Genomic DNA, 19,980 nt, shown 5'->3' with positions numbered 1-19,980 from the left:
CTTCCAGTGATGAAGCTCCCACAACTTCTGAAGGCAACTTCTGTTCCATGGGTTGATTGTTCTCACTGTCGGAAAATTTCTCCTTATTTGTAGGTTGAATCTCTCCTTGATCAGTTTCCACCCATTATTCCTTGTCTGGCCTTCGGGTGCCTCGGAAAACAACTTGACCCCCTCTTCTTTGTGGCAGCCCCTCAAATATTGGAAGACTGCTATCCTGTCTCCCCTGGACCTTCTCTTCACTAGACTAGTCATGCCCAGTTCCTGCAACCGTTCTTTCTATGTTTTAGCTTCCAGTCCCTTAATCATCTTGGTTGCTCTTCTCTGCACTCTTTCTAGAGTCTCAACATCTTTTTTATACTGAGGTGACCAAAACTGGATGCAGGACTCTAGGTGTGGCCTTACTAAGGCTTTCTCTAGCCTCTTCCTGAGCTGGGAGACCTATTCTTCATGTATAGATAGGCCTTGACTTTCAACAGTTCGTTTAGTGACTGTTCAAAATTACAACAGCACTGGGGAAATAGTGACTTAAGACCGTCGTTCACACTTCGTACAACCCGTTGTAGCCTCCCCAGGGTCACGTGACCAAAAGCCACACGCTTGGCCACCGACTCGTATTGATGACAGTTGCAGTGTTCAGGCGATGCCCTCCTGCGACCTTCTAAGAAGCCAAATGAATGGGAGAGGCATTCATAATGGCGTTGCTGACTTAACAACCCGCACTACGAAAAAACTCCTAAAACGGGACAAAGTTTCATTTCTCAAATCAGGGGTGAAATGCTCCCGGTTCAGACCGGATCATACGATCCGCTAGCGAGGGTGGCGGGTGGTTTGGAGAACCGGTAGCAAAAATCCCTGCCCTCCCCCCATTGCCCAGTTGAGCCACGCAATCATCAGAGGCTTTTTTTTTTATTTTTAAAAGCATTTTTTCTACAACCTCTTTGGCCGAAAAAATGCTTTTAAAAGTTTAAAAAAAAAAAAAAGCCTCTGATGATCGCGCGGCTCAGCTGGGATCATCAGAGACTTTTAAAAGCATTTTTTCTACAACCTCTTCAGCCAAAGAGGTTATAGAAAAAATGTTTTTAAAAGGAAAAAAAGCCTCTGCCGATCAGGCAAGTCAGCTGGGATCGTCAGAGGTTTTAAAAGCATTTTTTCTACAACCTCTTCAGCCGAAGAGGTTGTAGAAAAAATGGTTTTAAAAGTAAAAAAAAAAAAAGTTGGCCACGCCCACTCAGTCATATTACGCCCCCCCACCAAGCCACGCCCACAGAACCGGTAGTAACAAATTTTACATTTCATCACTGTCTCAAATGTCTCACTTAGTAAAAGAAAGTTTGGGCTCTAAGATGAGGATTCCCTGTACCATGTCCTTTCTCCTCATCCTCAGACGACAGTTTCCAACAAGATGCATGGCTGATCTCCAGCTATTTATTCTCTCCGACTTGCGTGTCAGGGGGTGGAGTGGCGGCGGAGGTGCCATTCCCAAGCTGCCCTTCTACAAATAAACCTTTTATGCCGAACTCTAAAAGGGGAGGGGGAGACTCAGAGCTTTCAGATTTATTCTCCGGTGCTCTCTGCTGACCTTGCGTGACCCCATTACTCAGAAACTCTCTAGAGGAATCCTTAAAAGGCAGCCTTGTAATTATGGACCATTTATGGACCAGCTCATTTATTTGCACAGGGCAGGGTGGTCTGAAACATCCGGACCCCCCCCCTTTGCCAACCCCCCACCCCCAAAAGCAGCTCATTTGGGAGGAAAGGACCCTTTCCCCCCCACCCCTCCTTTCCTCATTCCTAAAATTACGGTGATCGTCTTGAGCCTTTCCTGGTTTAAAATTGCAAATCCCCCTCTTGTCCAAAAGCTCTCCAAAGCTTTGTGAATCTGCTGCTTTCCTTTTCCCAGCCTTGGATTTTAAAGGGGGGGGGGGGGTTAAAAAATGAGGCTCATCTACATTATAAAACTGAAAGAGTTCTCCTCTTCAGCAGGTTTCCAGGGGTACCGGTTTTTGGGAGGAGGAGGAGGAGGAGGAGAAGGGGATTTGTAGGGGGGGGGGTTAGAAAAGGAGATGCTCTTTTTAGACACGGTTGGCTGGTTTTCATCATGGTTGAGGAGACCCTTGCAAGAGCGAGAGGAGAGAAGTTTCAAGAACAAAAGGAGATGCGTGAAGCCATATGTGAAGATGGACGAAACAAGGATAATTGGCAAGAAGGATAGACGGACACACTGCCTAAGTTCACACAACCCACTTCTCAGTTAAGTGAATCACCTCCTTTTCCAGAGACACCGACTATTTACTATCAACCATAAACCAACTCGAGAGGCGAGTTCACACAAGCTTGGCCGCCTAAAAAAGGAAAGTAAAATCAAAGCTGGAAGCTTTGTTGTTGGGTGAACTCATGGCAACTGGACCAAAGTTTGTTAATCTGAAACCTTTCATTACTTATCCAAGTAACTTCATCAGTCAAAATTAAAAAAAATTAGTTAGGCAGACAGTCAAAGAATTCTTGGAATGTACTAAACTCTTGTGTTGAATTTATATTTACCTACAAAGAAATATTTATTTATTTATTTATTTATTTATTTATTTATTTATTTATTTATTTATTTATTTATTTATTTATTTATTTAATTGAATTTGTATACCACCCTACTCCCAAAGGACTCAGGGCGGTGAACAGCCATAGAATAAAACATATAGATACAAAATTTAAAATAAACTAAAACAAATTAAATAATTTGGCTGAACAAATTTAAAACCCCAATAATTTAAAACCAAATTTAAAAATTTCCATTTAAAAAGGGGAAAGACTTAGGTCAGGCCAGCTTGATGAAATAAGAAAGTCTTGAGCGTGCGACGGAAGGTACACAGATCCGGGATCCTCCGTATCTCCGGGGGGAGCTCGTTCCAGATAGTAGGTGCCCCCACAGAGAAGGCTCTCCTCCTGGGGGCCGCCAGTCGACATTGTTTGGCCGACAGCACCCGGAGGAGCCCCTCTTTATGGGAGCGTACTGGTCAGTGGGAGGCTATTGGTGGTAGTAGGCGGTCCCGTAAATAAAGGGAGACTGGTAAGTAATCTAAACTAGTAATCTGTAGGGGGTGCGGTGGCTCAGTGGCTAAGATGCTGAGCTTGTCAATCAAAAGATTGACAGTTCAGTGGTTTAAATCCCTAGTGAGCTCCCAGGGTGAGCTCCCGTTACTAGTCCCAGCTTCTGCCAACCTAGCAGTTTGAAAGCACATAAAAAATGCAAGTAGAAAAATAGGGATCACCTTTGGTGGGAAGATAACAGCATTCTATGCAACTTTGGCGTTTAGTCATGTCAGACAGCGCTGGCTCTTCGGCTTTGAAACAGAGATGAGCACCGCCCCCTAGAGTTGGGAACAACTAGGACATATGTGCGAGGGGAACCTTTACCTTTAGTATAGATCTATTTCAAGCTATTTAGCTCTCATCAGCTAGACATACCCTTCTGGGATTTGAACCCGGGCTGATTGCATATTAGGTAGATGTATTAACCTCTAAGCCATGGGTTCTCCTCGCTTTGTTGGTTATACCAGGGGAGAGATTAAATGTTTTTTCTATCAACTGACTCATATTTATGATGGTTGCAAGGGTCCCAGTGTCACGTGACCCCCTTTTGCGACCTTCTGACAAGCAAAACCAAATTCACTTAACATCCGTGCTACTAACTTAACAACTGCAGTGATTCACTTAACACCTGTGGGGAGAAAGGTCATAAAATGGAGCAAAATTGACTTAACAAATGTCTTGCTTAGCTTCAGGAATTGTGGGCTCAGTTGCGGTCGTAAGACCAGGACTGCCTGTATCTAAATTTGATAAATAAATAACTAAACAAACATTTGCATAAAAGAAGATGGCAAACTGGACTTCCTTGTTTTTCCTTTTTGAAGACCTTTCGCTTCTCATCCAAGAAGCTTCTTCAGCTCTGACAGGATGGCGGCAGTCAGAGCTGAAGAAGCTTCTTGGATGAGAAGTGAAATGTCTTCAAAAGAAAAAACCAGAAAGTCCAGTTGCCTTCTGGGAAAAAAGAGAGGCACCTTTGAGACAACCATGACCTACAGACAAGAAGATGGAGAGATCATTTCCTAAAGGACTCAAAGTACAACTGAGCCGAATTTTGCAAAATGCAAAAATGATAACCGTGACCGCAGCCGCGATGAGGAACAAGACCATCGTTGCAATCTTGCAAAATGTTTTATTTTGAAAGGCAGTGTAACTTTCAGACCCAAACGAAGGAGGCACTTCAGATGACTTTCTTTTTTTCTTTCTTTCTTTTTTAAAATTAAGCTTCGGGGATTAACAAGGAATCTCGTCAACTGCCTTTTTTTTAGACACAACAGTCCGAAAACTTGCAGCTTTTCAATGGAGCATTCAGAGATTCCCAGATGCAGTGAGGAGGGAAGAGTCCTGGGAATCGGGAGGGAGGCTGAGAATTATTCTGCGAAAGCCCCTCCCTTGCTCAATAGCTGGGACATTTGCGGGAGTGGGTGGGTGGATAAATCCCGTTTTAAAAGTCACTCTTAAAAAGGGGGGTCCTCTATTTAGGGCCCATTGAAAAAGCCTGCCGTTGGTCTAAATGGGATTCAAATGAAGGATTTTACATTTTTAGGAAAGTACCTGCCATCCCATCAGCTTGTCAAAACGTCACTCATGTTTTTCTGTAAAGAAACGCAGGCGATTTATCTGTCCCTCCCCCCTCCCTCACAATTATTATGTTGGGGCGAGGGGGGGGGAGAGATTGACTTTGGCAAGTGGGGTGGCATTTGCAAGAGAAAAGGGCTGCCATAAAAGAGCCTCCGGTAATTATGCCAAGGAGCATCGGAAATTGTGCTTTGTCTGTTATTCCAACACTAAGGGATTTATTGTCGCTGGCGAAAAGCCAGATTTGGTTTAAATTATGTGCCGTTGAAGGTTGACGGTTGCCCCTTTTAAATTTGCCGTGTACCTTTCGGCGTCTTAACATACTTCTGGGTCCAGAGGAACAGATAAAGGAAGCTCCCAGTTCAGGTTGAAGGACCATGAAAAAGTTTTCTCGGTGGCCTACGTGGCCGGGTCTCACAAAACGGATGCCCTCCAGATGTCTTAAACAATCACGACAGCCCCGGTGAGACGTATTACTAAGAAGCTGTTTTGTCTTAAATGCCCAGTAATATTAAGCTTTCTACATAGGGAAGACCAAATTTGGGATGTGGCATGACTTGAGTTTTAAAATAGGAATGGAATTCAAGATGAAGTGAATTCTAGGTCAGATGTACCTTTTAATTTTATTTATTAAATTACTATGCTGACCCTCTCCCCTAGAAAGTGACTCTGGGTGACATAAAAGTAAAAGAAACTAGAACCTCTAGAAATTAAAACTCCCAACTAGCCCTCCCACTCTCTCTCTCTCCCTCTCTTCCATACCTGTCTCCTTCCTTCCTTCCTTCCTTCCTTCCTTCCTTCCTTCCTTCCTTCCTTCCTTCCTTCCTTCCTTCCTCCCTCCCTCCCTCCCTCCCTCCCTCACCTGTCTCCTTCCTTCCTTCCATCCCTCCCTCCCTCCTTTTTTCCTCCCTCCCTTCCACATCTGTCTCCTTCCTTCCCTCCCTCCCTCGTTTCTTCCTCCCTCCTTCCCTTCCACAACTGTCTCCCTTTCTTCCTTCCTCCCTCCCTCCCTCCCTTCCTCTTTCCCTCCCTCCTACACCTGTCTCCTTCCTTCGTTCCTCCCTCCTCCCTCCCTCCTTCCTTTCTCCCTCCCTCCCTTCCACACCTGTCTCTTTTCTTCCTTCCCTCCCTCCTTCCTCCCTCCCTCTTTCCCTCTCTTCCACACTTCTCCTTCCTTCCTTCCTTCCTTCCTTCCTTCCTTCCTTCCTTCCTTCCCTCCCTTCCACTCTGTCTCCTTCCTTCCTTCCTTCCTTCCTTCCTTCCTTCCTTCCTTCCTTCCTTCCTTCCCTCCCTCCCTCCCTCCCTCCCTTCCACTCTGTCTCCTTCCTTCCTTCCTTCCTTCCTTCCTTCCTTCCTTCCTTCCTTCCTTCCTTCCTTCCTTCCTTCCCTCCCTCCCTCCCTCCCTCCCTCCCTCCCTCCCTCCTTTCATTTTTGATCTTGCTTCCCGGTGATTGTCTGTACTAATCCATACAATCTTCTTGACTAGATTTTTCTGGAAGTGATTTGCCCACCCCTGCTTCTGCCTAGGGCTTAGAGAGATGGACTGGTCGAAAGTCACTTCGGATCTAAGATGCAACTAGAATTCATGGGTGGCCCCCTTTCTAATCTGGTGCTTAAACCACTACATCGAATTTGCTGTCCTTTCCCTGCTTAACTGCTCTTTTTCTCATCTGGCTTAAGCGCTGGAAAATTAGCTGGTCTTGCCAAAAACACTCAAGTTACGGTTAGGATCCTTAACTCCCAAAATGTGGCTGCAAAATGCCACGCTCAACCATGGTTCACCAGGAACTTCTGACTTTATGATAAATTTCATGGGTTCTTCCTGTTGGTAAGTACTGAATACTGAAGGGATTAGGCTCGCATTAGTACTGTAGCTGCCACAGGGGTGTCTTTGGAGTCTGGGCATATAAATCAGGAGGGCAACCATAAAAGTCTAATGAAGTTTTGCCTGTTTTATCTTTGTGTCTGATCAGCTTCTTGACTTGGTTGAACACAACCTGGTCTACTATATAATCCATGCCTGCTAGAGATTGGTCCTTTGCTGGCCCAGCATCTTATTTCATTATTTTAATTCAACACAACACAACGGAATGGAACTGAACAATGCAGCGGAGGGACTTTGGATCAGGAAATCGATGGGCATACTTCTACTTCCCAGCAGCACAAAATTCGCACTGAAGTCTCCCTAAAAAACTTTTCAAGCACTACATTCAGTGGAAGAAATTCTTTACAAATCCCCTGCTACTGTCTCAGGTTGATCTGGAGAACATTTTTTTTCTCCGCGCTGCTTTCAAATTATGACATTTATTGTATTTTTCGGACTATAAGATGCACCGGTGTATAAGATGCATCAAGATTTCGAAGAGGTAAGCAAGAAAAAAAAAATTGCCCTCCCCAGCTCCCAGGAGCACTCTGCAGGCCTCCCAAACCCTCCACGCGCCTCTTTTTTGCGAAAAACAGGCCCCTTTTTTGCAAAAACGGGACGCGTAGGGTGGGGCTTCGGGAGGCCAAAATTGGCTGTATGCCGTGTATAAGACACACCAACATTTCCACCCTCTTTTTTTGGGGGGGGGGAAGTGTGTCTTCTACTCCAAAAAGTACGGTACCCCTTTCTCTTTCCGCAATCAGGAACTGGACTGAGATCTTCCTTTTTAGCCAGTTTTCTGAACTAAACCTCTACCGAGATTCTCTACCATCCAGGTCACGGTTGTCCCAAAGGTGCTTTCCCACGCCCCAACCTCCCAAAAAAGGCAACTGTACTTTCTTGGGGTTTTTTTTTCCCTTTGAAAATCTTTCACTTCTCATCCAAGAAGCATCTTCAGTCCTGAAGAAGCTTCTTGGATGAGAAGCGAGACATTTCCAGCGATAAACAGAAAGAAAGAGAGAAAGAGAGAGAGAGAGAGAGAAAGAAAGAGAAAGAGAAAGAGAGAAAGAAGGAAGGGAGGGAGGTAGGGAGAGAGAGAGAAGGAAGGAAGGAAGGAAGGAAGGGAGGGAGGGAGGGAGAGAGAGAGAGAGAAAGAAAGAAAGAAAGAAAGAAAGAAAGAAAGAAAGAAAGAAAGAGAAAGAAAGAAAGAAAGAAAGAAAGAAAGAAAGAAAGAAAGAAAGAAAGAAAGAAAGAAAGAAAGAAAGAAAGTCTTTTGGGGGGGAAAGGCACCTTGGGTTCTGAACTAAATCAACAACATTCCTAGATGTCCACCGTTCCTCCCCTCCCTTCCATTTTCTATCCTGATTTTTTTATTGTTCACTCAGGTCCCCCTTATGGAGCAGCCTGATGGGAGCTGGTGGCGGGGGGGGGGGGGGCGGCGGCATCGCCTGAAACAATAAACAAATAAACCTACAGTTTGCGCCTTCTCGTGATGGGAGAAGCAGAAGGATGGGAGAGAAAAACTACCTACATCTGGTTTACATTGCAACCTTCCTGTGTCCTCCCCCCATTCCCGTCCCCTCCCCTGAGCTACATAAGCAATCAATGCCATGGGAAAGAGCAAGTGGAGAGACCATCCCGCCCTATACACCTTTTCTAAGCAGGAAAAATGAAAAGGAAGGGCAGAGAGGTGGGGTGGGGGGTAAGGGGGACAAATGAATGAAAGGACATACTAGTTGTGTGTGTGTGTGTGTGTGTGTGTGTGTGTGTGTGTGTGTGTGTGTGTGTGTTCTGGGGAATTTTGCCCTCTCCTCTTAAGGATGGGAGCCCTGTAGAGTAAGGAGGCCCCCTTTCTCAACCCTCTCGAGAGCCCTCCGCATCCTTTGGTGCGTTGTCCTCTCCCAGGCTGGGGCTCAGCGAGCAGAATCTGCCTTTCCTCTGGCAGAGCTTTCTCTATTCAGCCCCAAAGAATGGGGGGGAAACAAAGGAACAGGGGAAACTGCGCCCGTCTCCGAGCTGCATTCAAGAGGCCATCTGCTCCTGCCAAGACAGGGGAGAGGGGCGGGGGGGGGGGGGAGGAACCGAAGGGAAGATCCCAAGTTCAGGCTTCATCGGGGCTATTTAAGCAAGGGATTCTGACACCCTCCCCTTCCCAGGCAACAGCGACCCAACTGTTAAAAAATTAAGTTTCAAGCACTTGCCTCTCTTTTGACAAACAGGCCATGGAAAGGAAGAGAACCTGTCCCCCAGCCTGCTAACAGGCATCCGAGCGCGCCCTGCGAAAAAAAACGTTATCTGGCATTTTTCCCCCCAACCTTCTTTTTAATTGGCTGGGTGAAAGAGAGCTTGCCTTGGAAACTGATTTCCAAAAAGAAGCGATTTTGATTAAGTTCTCCAGAGAGAGAGAGAGGGAGGGAGGAAGGGAGGGATAGATAGATAGATAGATAGATAGATAGATAGATAGATAGATAGATAGATAGGTAGATAGTAGATAGATAGATAGATGCTGTAAGATAGATAGATAGATAGATAGATAGATAGATAGATAGATAGATAGATAGATAGATAGATGTAGTAAGAGAAGAGGAAGCAGAGCTGGAAGGGCGGAGTGAAGCGAGTCATCAGCCTAGAATCATCACATACCCACAAGTACCCCTCTTGAATTCCTTGACTAGAGATAGACATAGAATAACAGAGTTGGAAGGGACCTTGGAGGTCTTCTAGTCCAACCCCCTGCTTAGATAGGAAACCCTACACCACTTCAGACAAATGGTTGTCCAACCTCTTTTTAAAACTTCCAGTGTTGGAGCATTCATAACTTCTGGAGGCAAGTTGTCCCACTGATTAATTGTTCATAATCAGTGCATTGTCTGGACCCCTAGGAGATCTGAATGAAGCAACGCCAGAGGTGATCGCCTGGATAGCTGAATTGAACAACTGGTTATGAAGCCACTGTCATACTCCCATAGAAGTTTTACTTATGGAATGGAATGGAATATTAATAGCACTTAGACTTATATACCGCTTCATAGTGCTTTACAGCCCTCTGTACAGTGGTTACAGAGTCAGCATACTGCACCCAACAATTTGGGTCTTCATGGAATTGAATGGAATGGAGTGGAGTGGAGTGTAATGGAGTGGAGTGGAGTGGAGTGGAGTAGAGTAGAATGCAGAATATAAATAGATATAGAAAGAATAGAGTAGAGTAGAATAGAGTAGAATAGAAATAGAAATAGAAATAATAGAAATAGAAATAGAAAATGGAATAGAATAGAATAGAACAGAACAGAACAGAATAGCACAGCACAGAACACCGAATGGAATGGAATGAAATGGAGTGGAGTGGAGTAGAGTAGAGTGCAGAATATAAATAGAAAGAATAGAGTAGAGTAGAGTAGAGTAGAGTAGAGTAGAGTAGAATAGAATAGAATAGAATAGAATAGAATAGAATAGAATAGAATAGAATAGAATAGAATAGAATAGAATAGAATAGAATAGAATGCCGAATGGAATGGAATGGAGTGGAATAGTTGAGTTGAGTAGGGTAGGGAAGGGTAGAGTAGAGTAGAATGCAGAATAGAAATAGAAATAGAAATAGAAAATGGAATAGAACAGAATAGAACAGAACAGAACAGAACGCCGAATGGAATGGAATGGAAAGAATAGAATAGAATAGAATAGAATAGAATAGAATAGAATAGAATAGAATAGAATAGAATAGAATAGAATAGAATAGAATAGAATAGAATTAATTCTTTATTGGCCAGGCGTGATTGGACACACAAGGAATTTGTCTTTGGTACATAAACTCATCAGTGTACAGACATACAGCAACAAAATGATAGATCATAAATCACAGTTACAATCATTAATCATAAACAACAAGTGATCAATTGTAAGATACCAATAGGCGAAGATAGTAGGAAAGATGAGAAGATGAGAAACATGAGGTAATTTTCTTTGGCCTAAAACAGTGTTGTGGGAATTAAGTGTTCTGCAGAGTAAATTATAATTACGTGGACTGTGTATATATGTTTACTTCTCCTCTGACATGTTCTCACCAAACACTAAAGCATAACAATGATGCCATCGGTGATAGTAAGCATGGGGTTTATTCTTCGTTTATATATATAATAGTTGTTTGCCCTGCCCTACCAATATTGCAAACAAACAAGCCCAGAGACCACCACAGAGTCCACATGCTGATCCAGTTCTACAGAGGAATTATTGAGTCTGTCATCTGCACCTCCATAACTGTCTGGTTTGGTTCTGCAACCCAACAAGACAGACACAGACTTCAGAGGAGAATTAAAACTGCAGAAAAAACAATGGCTACCAACCTGCCTTCCATTGAGGACCTGTATACTGCACGAGTCAAAAAGAGGGCTGTGAAAGTATCTACAGACCCCTCGCATCCTGGACATAAACTGTTTCAACTCCTACCCTCAAAATGATGCTATAGAGCACTGCACACCAGAACAACTAGACACCAGGACAGTTTTTTCCCGAACGCCATCCCTCTGCTAAACAAATAATTCCCTCAACACTGTCAAACTATTTACTAAGTCTGCACTACTATTAATCTTCTCATCGTTCCCATCACCCATCTCCTTCCACTTATGACTCTACAACTGTAACCTTGTTGCTGGTATCCTTACGATTTATATTGACTGTTTCCTATTACGATTTGATTGCTTATTTGTATACTATGACTATCATTAACTGTTGTACCTTATGATTCTTGATGAATGTATCTTTTCTTTTATGTACACTGAGAGTTTATGCACCAAGGACAAATTCCTTGTGTGTCCAATCACACTTGGCCAATAAAGAATTCTATTCTATCCTGTTCTATGAAGATTTCCTTGCAATTCACTGGGTCTGACATACTAGATTCTCACCTTTGGTGCATTTGTCCAAAGATGGAGCAGGGAATAGATGGGTGAGAGACACCCTTCAATGGATCGGATTTCGGAGGCTGTCAAATTGAATACCTGTGGGTCTGACCCCCAAATTGCAAGCAAATTGGCATCTCCCTATAATATTGTTGGCCCCTGGTTTTATACTCGCTCTCCATGTTCCAACCCCATCCTCAATCCCAGTCAGCATATACATTATATATTTTTTTGAATTTTTTTTATTTTATAAACAAACATACAATACATAATCAATCGTGCAGTGCTGCATCTGAGTACATCTTTTGTGTCTTCTTCTTGTTCTCTAATGTTAATCATTTCATGATATCATCATTTCATTTATTGTAATATTTCTCCCACATGTCTTACTTTTTTTTGTTTTTTAATTTGATTTATATGCCACTCTTCTCCGGAGACTCAGGGTGGCTTACAATGTGCTCAGCAATAGCCTTCATCCTTTTATATATTTATACAAAGTCAGCTTATTGCCCCCACAATTGGGTCCTCAATTTACCTACCTTAGAAAGGATGGAAGGCTGAGTCAACCTTGAGCCTTTGCTCAAGGTTGCTTATACTTACTTTATCTTCTCTCTCCTCTTTCTTCTTCCCATGTTTCATTACAACATTACCCTATCTATATATTTCTTCTCTAACCAATGGTAAAATTGTCTCCATAACTTATAATATTCAGATTCCTCTCTTTGATTGTCAAAGTCAATCTATTCATTTAAATTTTAAAGTGCTTCATGGTTTGGGACCTGGGTATTTACGAGACCGCCTTCTGCCACCGATAGCCTCCCATCAACTGGTACACTCCCACAGAGAGGGGCTCCTCCGGGTGCCGTCGGCTAGGCAATGTCAGCTGATGACCCCCAGGGGGAGAGCATTCTCTGTGGGGGCCCCTACCCTCTGGAATGAGCTGTCCCCGGAGATTCGTAGGATTCACGATCTTCGTACCTTTCGTTGCGCCCTAAAAACATTATTATTCCAACAAGCAGGGCTGGCCTAAATAATAATAACATTTTACTATTTTAATGGGTTGTTTTATTAGAGTTTTTGGCCAATTTATTTAATTGTTTTAAATTGCTTTTAATTTTTATATTGTCATGGTTTTACTTTTGGCTGTACACCGCCCTGAGTCCTTCGGGAGAAGGGCGGTATAGAAATTCAATAAAATAAAATAAAATAAAATAAAATAATAAAATAAAATAAAATAAAATAAAATAAAATAAAATAAAATAATAAAATAAAATAAAATAAAATAAAATAAAATAAAATAATAAAATAAAATAAAATAAAATAAAATAAAATAAAATAAAATAAAATAAAATAATAAAATAAAATAAAATAAAATAAAATAAAATAAAATAATAAAATAAAATAAAATAAAATAAATAAAATAAAATAAAATAAATAAAATAAATAAAATAATAAAATAAAATAAAATAAAATAAAATAAAATAAAATAAAATAATAAAATAAAATAAAATAAAATAAAATAAAATAAAATAAAATAATAAAATAAAATAAAATAATAAAATAAAATAATAAAATAAAATAAAATAAATAAAATAATAATAAAATAATAAAATAAAATAAAATAAATAAATAAATAAATAAATAAATTTCTGCACAATCCAATATTTTCATAATTACTTCACCCTCTGTAGGAATTTTCTCTGCTTTTCATCTTTGTGCAAATACTATCCTCACTGCAGTTATTATATGAATAATCAGATATATATTTTCTTTACTAAATTTCTCCGGTAGGATATTCCAGCATTAATGTATGGATATTCCATACATTATAAATGGAGATTTAAAAGAGACAGAATATTGTGTATTAAGAGGCACGTTTGATGCAGATTTTTTTTAAAAATGCAGATTCATGCAGAAATGACAAGAGAACAGACTTAACAACGGACTCATAATTAGATTGGAAGTTGACTGATAGCTAATTCAGTCATTCTAAGCTTTCCAGAGAAGTAAGAGTGGTAATGGATTAAAAGAAATGTTAGTAAAGCATGCCTATTTATATATATAAATTCACAGCTATACTTATTCTCTCCAGAGCCTATGACCTAGTTACATTTCTGGGTTTTCTAATTTCTCTTCCTTTCTGCCTATTTTATCATGCATGAGAAGGTACCTGAGAAATTGCAGCGTTTATCTTCAAATGCTAAGCTTCTTTTAACACTAACACAAGTTTTGGGATTGCTAGAGACCTTGTTCACACAGCTCTCCAAAGATCAGACACTTGTTTTGCTATCCTGATAAAAGCCGAGGTGTTCTTACATTACAGAATCAGGGTACATTCTTGCCGGTTGATAGATTTAGAAGAAAAACTGAGTTCCGCAGCTGGTCATTTTTCTGCATCTCCTTCAGATTGCAAGAAAGACACCCCCCTCCCCCCCCAATTCAGACCGTTTGACTCAGATATAAAAAAAGATATTGGGACTCTGGAAAGAGTACGGAGAAGAGCAACAAAGATGATTAGGGGACTGGAAGCTAAAACATATGAAGAACGGTTGCAGGAACTGGATATGTCTAGTTTAATGAAAAGAAGGACTAGGGGAGACATGAGAGCAGTCTTCCAATATCTCAGAGGCTGCCCCAAAGAAGAGGGAGTCAAGCTATTCTCCAAAGCACCAGAAGGCAGGACAAGAAGCAATGGATGGAAACTAATCAAGGAGAGGAGCAACTTAGAACTAAGGAGAAATTTCCTAACAGAGAGAACAATTAACCAGTAGAATGTCTTACATCACTGGAGGCTTTTAAGAAGAGACTGGACAGCCAGTTGTCTAGAATCGTATATGGTCTGGAAACCCTGGAAACCTTGTCAGTCAGAAGTGGACATCAGGATACATCCACTGTCCCTTGGGTTATCCCAGAGGTGCTTTTTCAAGAGGCAACTGGACTTTCTGGTTTTTCTTTGAAGACATTTTGCCTCTCATCCAAGAAGCTTCTTCAGCTCTGAGTGTATGGTGGGGAATGGAAGGATTTATACTCCTTGCGGACAGCTGGTCGTTTGCATTCCTTTTTAGAGAGTCGTTGAGGCCACTTGGGTGTGGAGCCTTCTTGGAACTGATGAAAGGACCATGTTCTAGACTGGAGATAGATGGTGTCGTATCCTTTACCCTCTGTTGAAAGAGGGCTGTTCAATTTCAACATAGATGGCCACTTCGACCCCTCCTTCAATCACCAGCTGTCTGCAAGGAGTATAAATCCTTCCATTCCCCACCATCCAGTCAGAGCTGAAGAAGCTTCTTGGATGAGAAGCAAAATGTCTTCAGAAGAAGAAAGAAGAAAGTTCAGTTGCCTCCTGAAAAAGCACCTCTGGGACAACCCAAGGGACAGTGGATGTATCCTGATGTCCACTTCTGACAAGTGGGACAACCATGACCTGAATGACTGAGAATCTCTACACATTTTTAGCTATACAATTTGGGATGAACTCCCTTGGAATGGTGTAGGAGTAGGAATGGATTTCCAGAGGAAAAACTGCAGACTAGAGGAACCAGGAGCACCGCTCAGGTGACCCTGAGGACACAGATAAACCTCCAGGTGGCCTCAACAACCCTCTAAAAGGATGCACATGACCAGCTGTCTGCAAGAAGTATAAATCCTTCCATTCCCCACCATCCACATCAAAGCTGAAGAAACTTCTTAAATGAGAAGCGAAACGTCTTCAAGAAAAAAAAACAAAGCACCTGAAAAAAAAGCACCTTTGGGACAACCATGAAAACCTGGATGACTGAGAATCTCCACAGACATGTCCCTCGGGTTGAGAAGGAAGGATCACTTACTTGCTGCCTGAATCCGGGCTTTTCTGCTCACCAACAAACCGAAGCGGTTCTGAGCCATGCAACCGTATTCCCCTTCGTCGGAAGTGCCGTCCTCTTTCAGCTTCCGGAAGTGGGAGAAGTAGAGGGAGCCGTTGACCAGGGTCAAGGGCTCCTCGCCCTCCTCCACCAACATCCCGTTCTTCCGCCACGTGATGCTAATGGGTGGAAGCCCTTCCACTTGGCAATCCAAGACCAGCGGCTGTTCCTGCACAGCAATCTGGTCGCTGGGCTCTACGGTGAACGCCAGCTCAGTGGAGAAGCTGAAATCTGGAATAAAAGAGAAGAGAAGAAGTCCTTTTATGCATTATAACAATTTTATTAATTGATGATACACACACAAAAAAAATACCAAATACAAGATAGGAAAGGAAAAGGGGAAGAGAAAAGTGTGGAAGAGAAGTGGGTAAAAGAGAAAGAAAAGGCATTGATTTCCGACTCCCTTTGGTGCAGTAAAGGTAAAGGTTTCCCTCGCACTTATGTGCTAGTCGTTCCCGACTCTAGGGGGCGGTGCTCACCTCCGTTTCAAAGCTGAAGAGCCAGCGCTGTCCAAAGACATCTCCATGGTCATGTGGCCGGCATGACTCAACGCCAAAGGCGTACAGAATGCTGTGACCTTCCCACCAAAGGTGGTCCCTATTTTTTCTACTTGCATTTTTTACCTGCTTTCAAACTGCTAGGTTGGCAGAAGCTGGGACAAGTTAACGGGAGCTCACCCCGTTACGCGGCACTAGGGATTCGAACCGCTGAACTGCCACCCTTTCGATTGACAAGCTCAGTGTCCTAGAATAGGGTGATCACATTAATCCACAACTTTTTAGTTTTACGTAGTAGTTTAAACTAGCCACTTGTGTAACACCATATCTACAGTATCTAATCTAGGGGTGTCAAACTCGATTTCATTGAGGGCCACACCAGGGTTGTTTCTGCCCCCTGGAGTGGGCATGGCCACCTCAACGTCACTCATGTTGGGGCACCTGTGGTGGCCGAGCGCTCTGCCAGCAGAAAGGGCTTGTGAGCTCTGTTTTTGGCCGCGATGGCCTCCTGCAACAAGTTTTGACAAATCCAGTTCATTTAGTGACTGTTTGAAGTTACAGCGGCACTGAAAAAAAATTGGCTTCACGATGATTTTTTTCACACTTACGACCGTCGCAGCATCCCCATGGCCACATGATTTACATTCAGATGCTTGACTACTGTTTCACATTTATGACGGTTGCAGCGTCCCAGGGTCATGTGATCCCCTTTTACAACCATCTGACAAGCAAAGACAATGGGGAGGCCAGATTCACTTAACAACCCTGTTGCTAACGTAACTGCCACAGTGATTCCCTTAACAACCGTGGCAAGAAAGCTTGTAAAACGGGGTCAAGATTCACTTAACAACCATCTCACTTAACAACACAAATGTTGAGCTCAGCTGTGGTCATAAGTCAAGAACTACTCGTAGTGCTTTCGCTCTTTAAAAAAAAGAGAGGCCAGGAGCTTTGCCGTAGCTGGGGGAAGGCGATGTTTCAAAATGCTTATTAATGGGCTAATAAAAGCAGCAGACGTGTGTTTATTCTCAGCTCGACTGCGAAAGGTAAACTGAGTCTCCGAGTTTGGAAAAGTTTTGCCTTTACTTTTGACCCACAGCTCAGCATCCCTACCTTCCTGCTCGGTTTCTCCATCTGCCTCATCTCAAGTTACACTCCAAATTGATCCCCTCCTAATCCAACCTTTAGGTTATCACCTAAAGGAGGAGGAGGAGGAATCTGGAAAACACCCGAATTTGCTCTGCCTGCTGATCCGTGGCCCAAAAGATCAGGATCTTTCTCCCCCCCCCCCCCCCGGATTACAGATCAACAGAGTTGGAAGGGACCTTGTAGGTCATCTTTTTTTTTTTTTTTTTAAATTTGATTTATATGCCGCCCTTCTCCGAAGACTCAGGGCGGCTTACAATGTGCTCAGCAATAGCCTTCATCCTTTTGTATATTTATACAAAGTCAGCTTATTGCCCCCACAAACTGGGTCCTCATTTCACCTACCTTAGAAAGGATGGAAGGCTGAGTCAACCTTGAGCCTTGGCAAGATTTGAACCCTGCAGTAATTGCAGGCAGCTGGTCTTAAACAGCTTAATAATCTAGTCCAATCCCCCTCCCAAGCAGGAGACCCCACACCATTTCTGACAGGTGGCAGTCCAATCTCTTCTTAAAAGCCTCCAGGGATGAAACTCCCACAACTTCCGAAGGCAACTTCTCTTCCATGGGTTGATTGCTCTCACTGTCAGAAAATTCCTCCTTGTTTCTAAGTTGAATCTCTCTTTGATCACTTCCCATCCAGAGGTGGTTTTCAGCAGGTTCTGACCAGTTCTGGAGCACCAGTAGCGGAAATTTTGAGTAGTTCGGAGAACCGGTAGTAAAAATTATGACTGGCCCCGCCCCCATCTATTCTCTGCCTCCCAAGTCCCAGCTGATCGGGAGGAAATGGGGATTTTGCAGTAACCTTCCCCTGCCACGCCCACCAAGCCATGCCCACAGAACCGGTAGTAAAAAAAATTTGAAACCCACCACTGTTCCCATCCATTATTCCTTATCTGGCCTTCAGGTACTTTGAAAAATAAGTTGACCCCTCCTTTAACAAGGAGTTTAGTTTAGTTTACTTTATTTTGGTTTGGTTTGGTTTGGTTTACTTTATTGTCATTGCACCTTGTACAATGAAATTAAATGCCATCTAACTATAAAAATAAAACGAAAACAAACATCTTTCACATTCTACACAATTGAATTGAAAACCCGATATTGCATTAGTATTGCACTATACAGTAAGGATAAAGTGCCGTGTAACGGGGTGAGCTCCCATTATTTGTCCCAGCTTCTACCAACCTAGCAGTTCGAAAGCAGGTAAAAAATGCAGGTAGAAAAACAGGGACCACCTTTGGTGGGAAGGGAACAGCGTTCCATGCGCCTTTGGCGTTGAGTCATGCTGGCCACATGACCACGGAGACGTCTTCGGACAGTGCTGGCTCTTCAGCTTTGAAACGGAGATGAGCACCGCCCCCTAGAGTCGAGAACGACTAGCACTTATGTGCGAGGGGAACCTTTACCTTACCTATACAGTAGAATTCAATATAGTTACTGCCCTGGGATAGAAGCTGTTTTTCAGCCTATTTGTCCTCGTTTTTATTATCCTGTACCGTCTGCCAGATGGTAATAGTTCAAAAAAAGGGTGCCCAGGATGAGATGGAATTCCTTGTTAAAAAGTGATGGACGAAGATGATTCCCGAGGTTCATATGCATTGCCTGGTAGCATTTAGTGCCATCTCTGGCTGGGCTTCCCAGTGTGGAAAAGAGGACACAGGTGGTCCTCGAGTTACGACAGTTCATTTAGTGACCATTCAAAGTGACAGCAGCATTGAAAATGTGGTTTAGGATTGTTTTTCACACGTATGACCATTGTGGCATCCCTCTGGTCATGTGATCAAATGTTAGGCGCATGTATTCATGACTGTTGCAGTGTCCTGGGGTCACATGATCCCCTTTGGAGACCACCTGATAAGCAAAGTCAACGGGGAAGCCAGATTCACTTAATAATCGTGTTACTAAACATGGAGAGAGAAAAAAATTGCAGACTACAGGAACCGGGAGCACCACTCAGGTGACCCTGAGGACACAGATAAACCCCCAAGTGCTTCAACAACTCTCGAAAAGGATGCAAATGACCAGCTGTCTGCAAGAAATATACTGTAAATCCTTCCATTCCTCACCATCCAGTCAGAGCTGAAGAAGCTTCTTGGATGAGAGGCAAAACGTCTTCAAAAGAAAAAACAAGAAAGTCCAGTTGCCTCCTGAAAAAGCTCCTTTGGGACAACCGTGACCTGGATGACTGAGAATCTCTACAGATTTTAGCTATACAATTTGGGGTGAACACCCTTGGAATGGTGTGGGAGGAGGAATGGATTTCCAGAGGAAAAAGAATTGCAGACTACAGGAACCAGGAGAACCCTGTTCTGTCCCCGTACCACACACGCACCCCCACAGACGGCCCAGAGTTAATAAGCCACACGACAAAACTCTTTGAAGATAAAGCTGGCAGCAACCCAGTGGCTAGCTGCCAATTCAGACTTTACTCACACAAAACAAAGATTAGACTGCAAGCATTCCGATAAAACAGGCAGAGTGTCAACAATACAAGGATTAATCCAAATGCAGACCGATAAAGCAGGCAAAGTCCAGTAACGCAGAGATCATGGATTATTTCCAGTTTTTGCTCGTCACAAACTGAACCGGCCACCACACCCACATTTATACCCTGTGGGGTGTGGTCCAGTGTGTGGCTCAGCTAATCTCTGGCATGCCTTCCCCTCTGCTGCGCACGCTTCTCCCTGCGCCTCTGCCGAGGGTCCAGCCAGCACTTATCTTCATCGTCACTGTCCACTTGTGGCTGCGGGGACGTGCTTGGCTCTGAGCCTATCGTTTGGCCTTCGGTGTCCTCCGGAGGCATTGCCAGAGAGGAGGGTCCTGGAGAGGGAGGCCTTGCCAACTCCTCTCCCTCACTCTCCAGAGTCTGCATCTATCGATAGCCCAGGCTCAGGCAACGGAGCCACAACAAACCCCTGTGAACCCCCAGTCTAGAACCTACTTTTGTAACTTACATCGGTGAGAGGTAGATGGTGGAACGATGATGGTGTTCAACTAAGGCTGATCCAGGTTCAAGTCCA

At 43.2% G+C, this 19,980-nt stretch overlaps 1 protein-coding gene across 1 annotated transcript in view; it reads right to left on the bottom strand.

Annotated features, from left to right (window-relative positions):
• Positions 1-19,763, bottom strand: part of IGDCC3 (immunoglobulin superfamily DCC subclass member 3) — a 110,181-nt gene extending 90,418 nt beyond the window's left edge. Inside the window, exons 1-2 of the mRNA XM_070953810.1 lie at positions 19,637-19,763; positions 15,246-15,551 (exon numbers count right to left, since the gene is read on the bottom strand). Of these exons, the coding sequence (XP_070809911.1) occupies positions 15,246-15,551; positions 19,637-19,763 (433 nt within the window). The remainder of the gene's footprint in view (positions 1-15,245; positions 15,552-19,636) is intronic.
• Between the last annotated feature and the right edge of the window lie 217 nt (positions 19,764-19,980).

The sequence above is a fragment of the Pituophis catenifer genome, unplaced genomic scaffold (assembly GCF_029215685.1).
Source record: "Pituophis catenifer annectens isolate HBS135680 unplaced genomic scaffold, rPitCat1.0.hap2 SCAF_14, whole genome shotgun sequence".
NCBI lineage: Eukaryota > Metazoa > Chordata > Lepidosauria > Squamata > Colubridae > Pituophis > Pituophis catenifer.
This window is presented reverse-complemented; position numbering and strand designations above follow the sequence as displayed.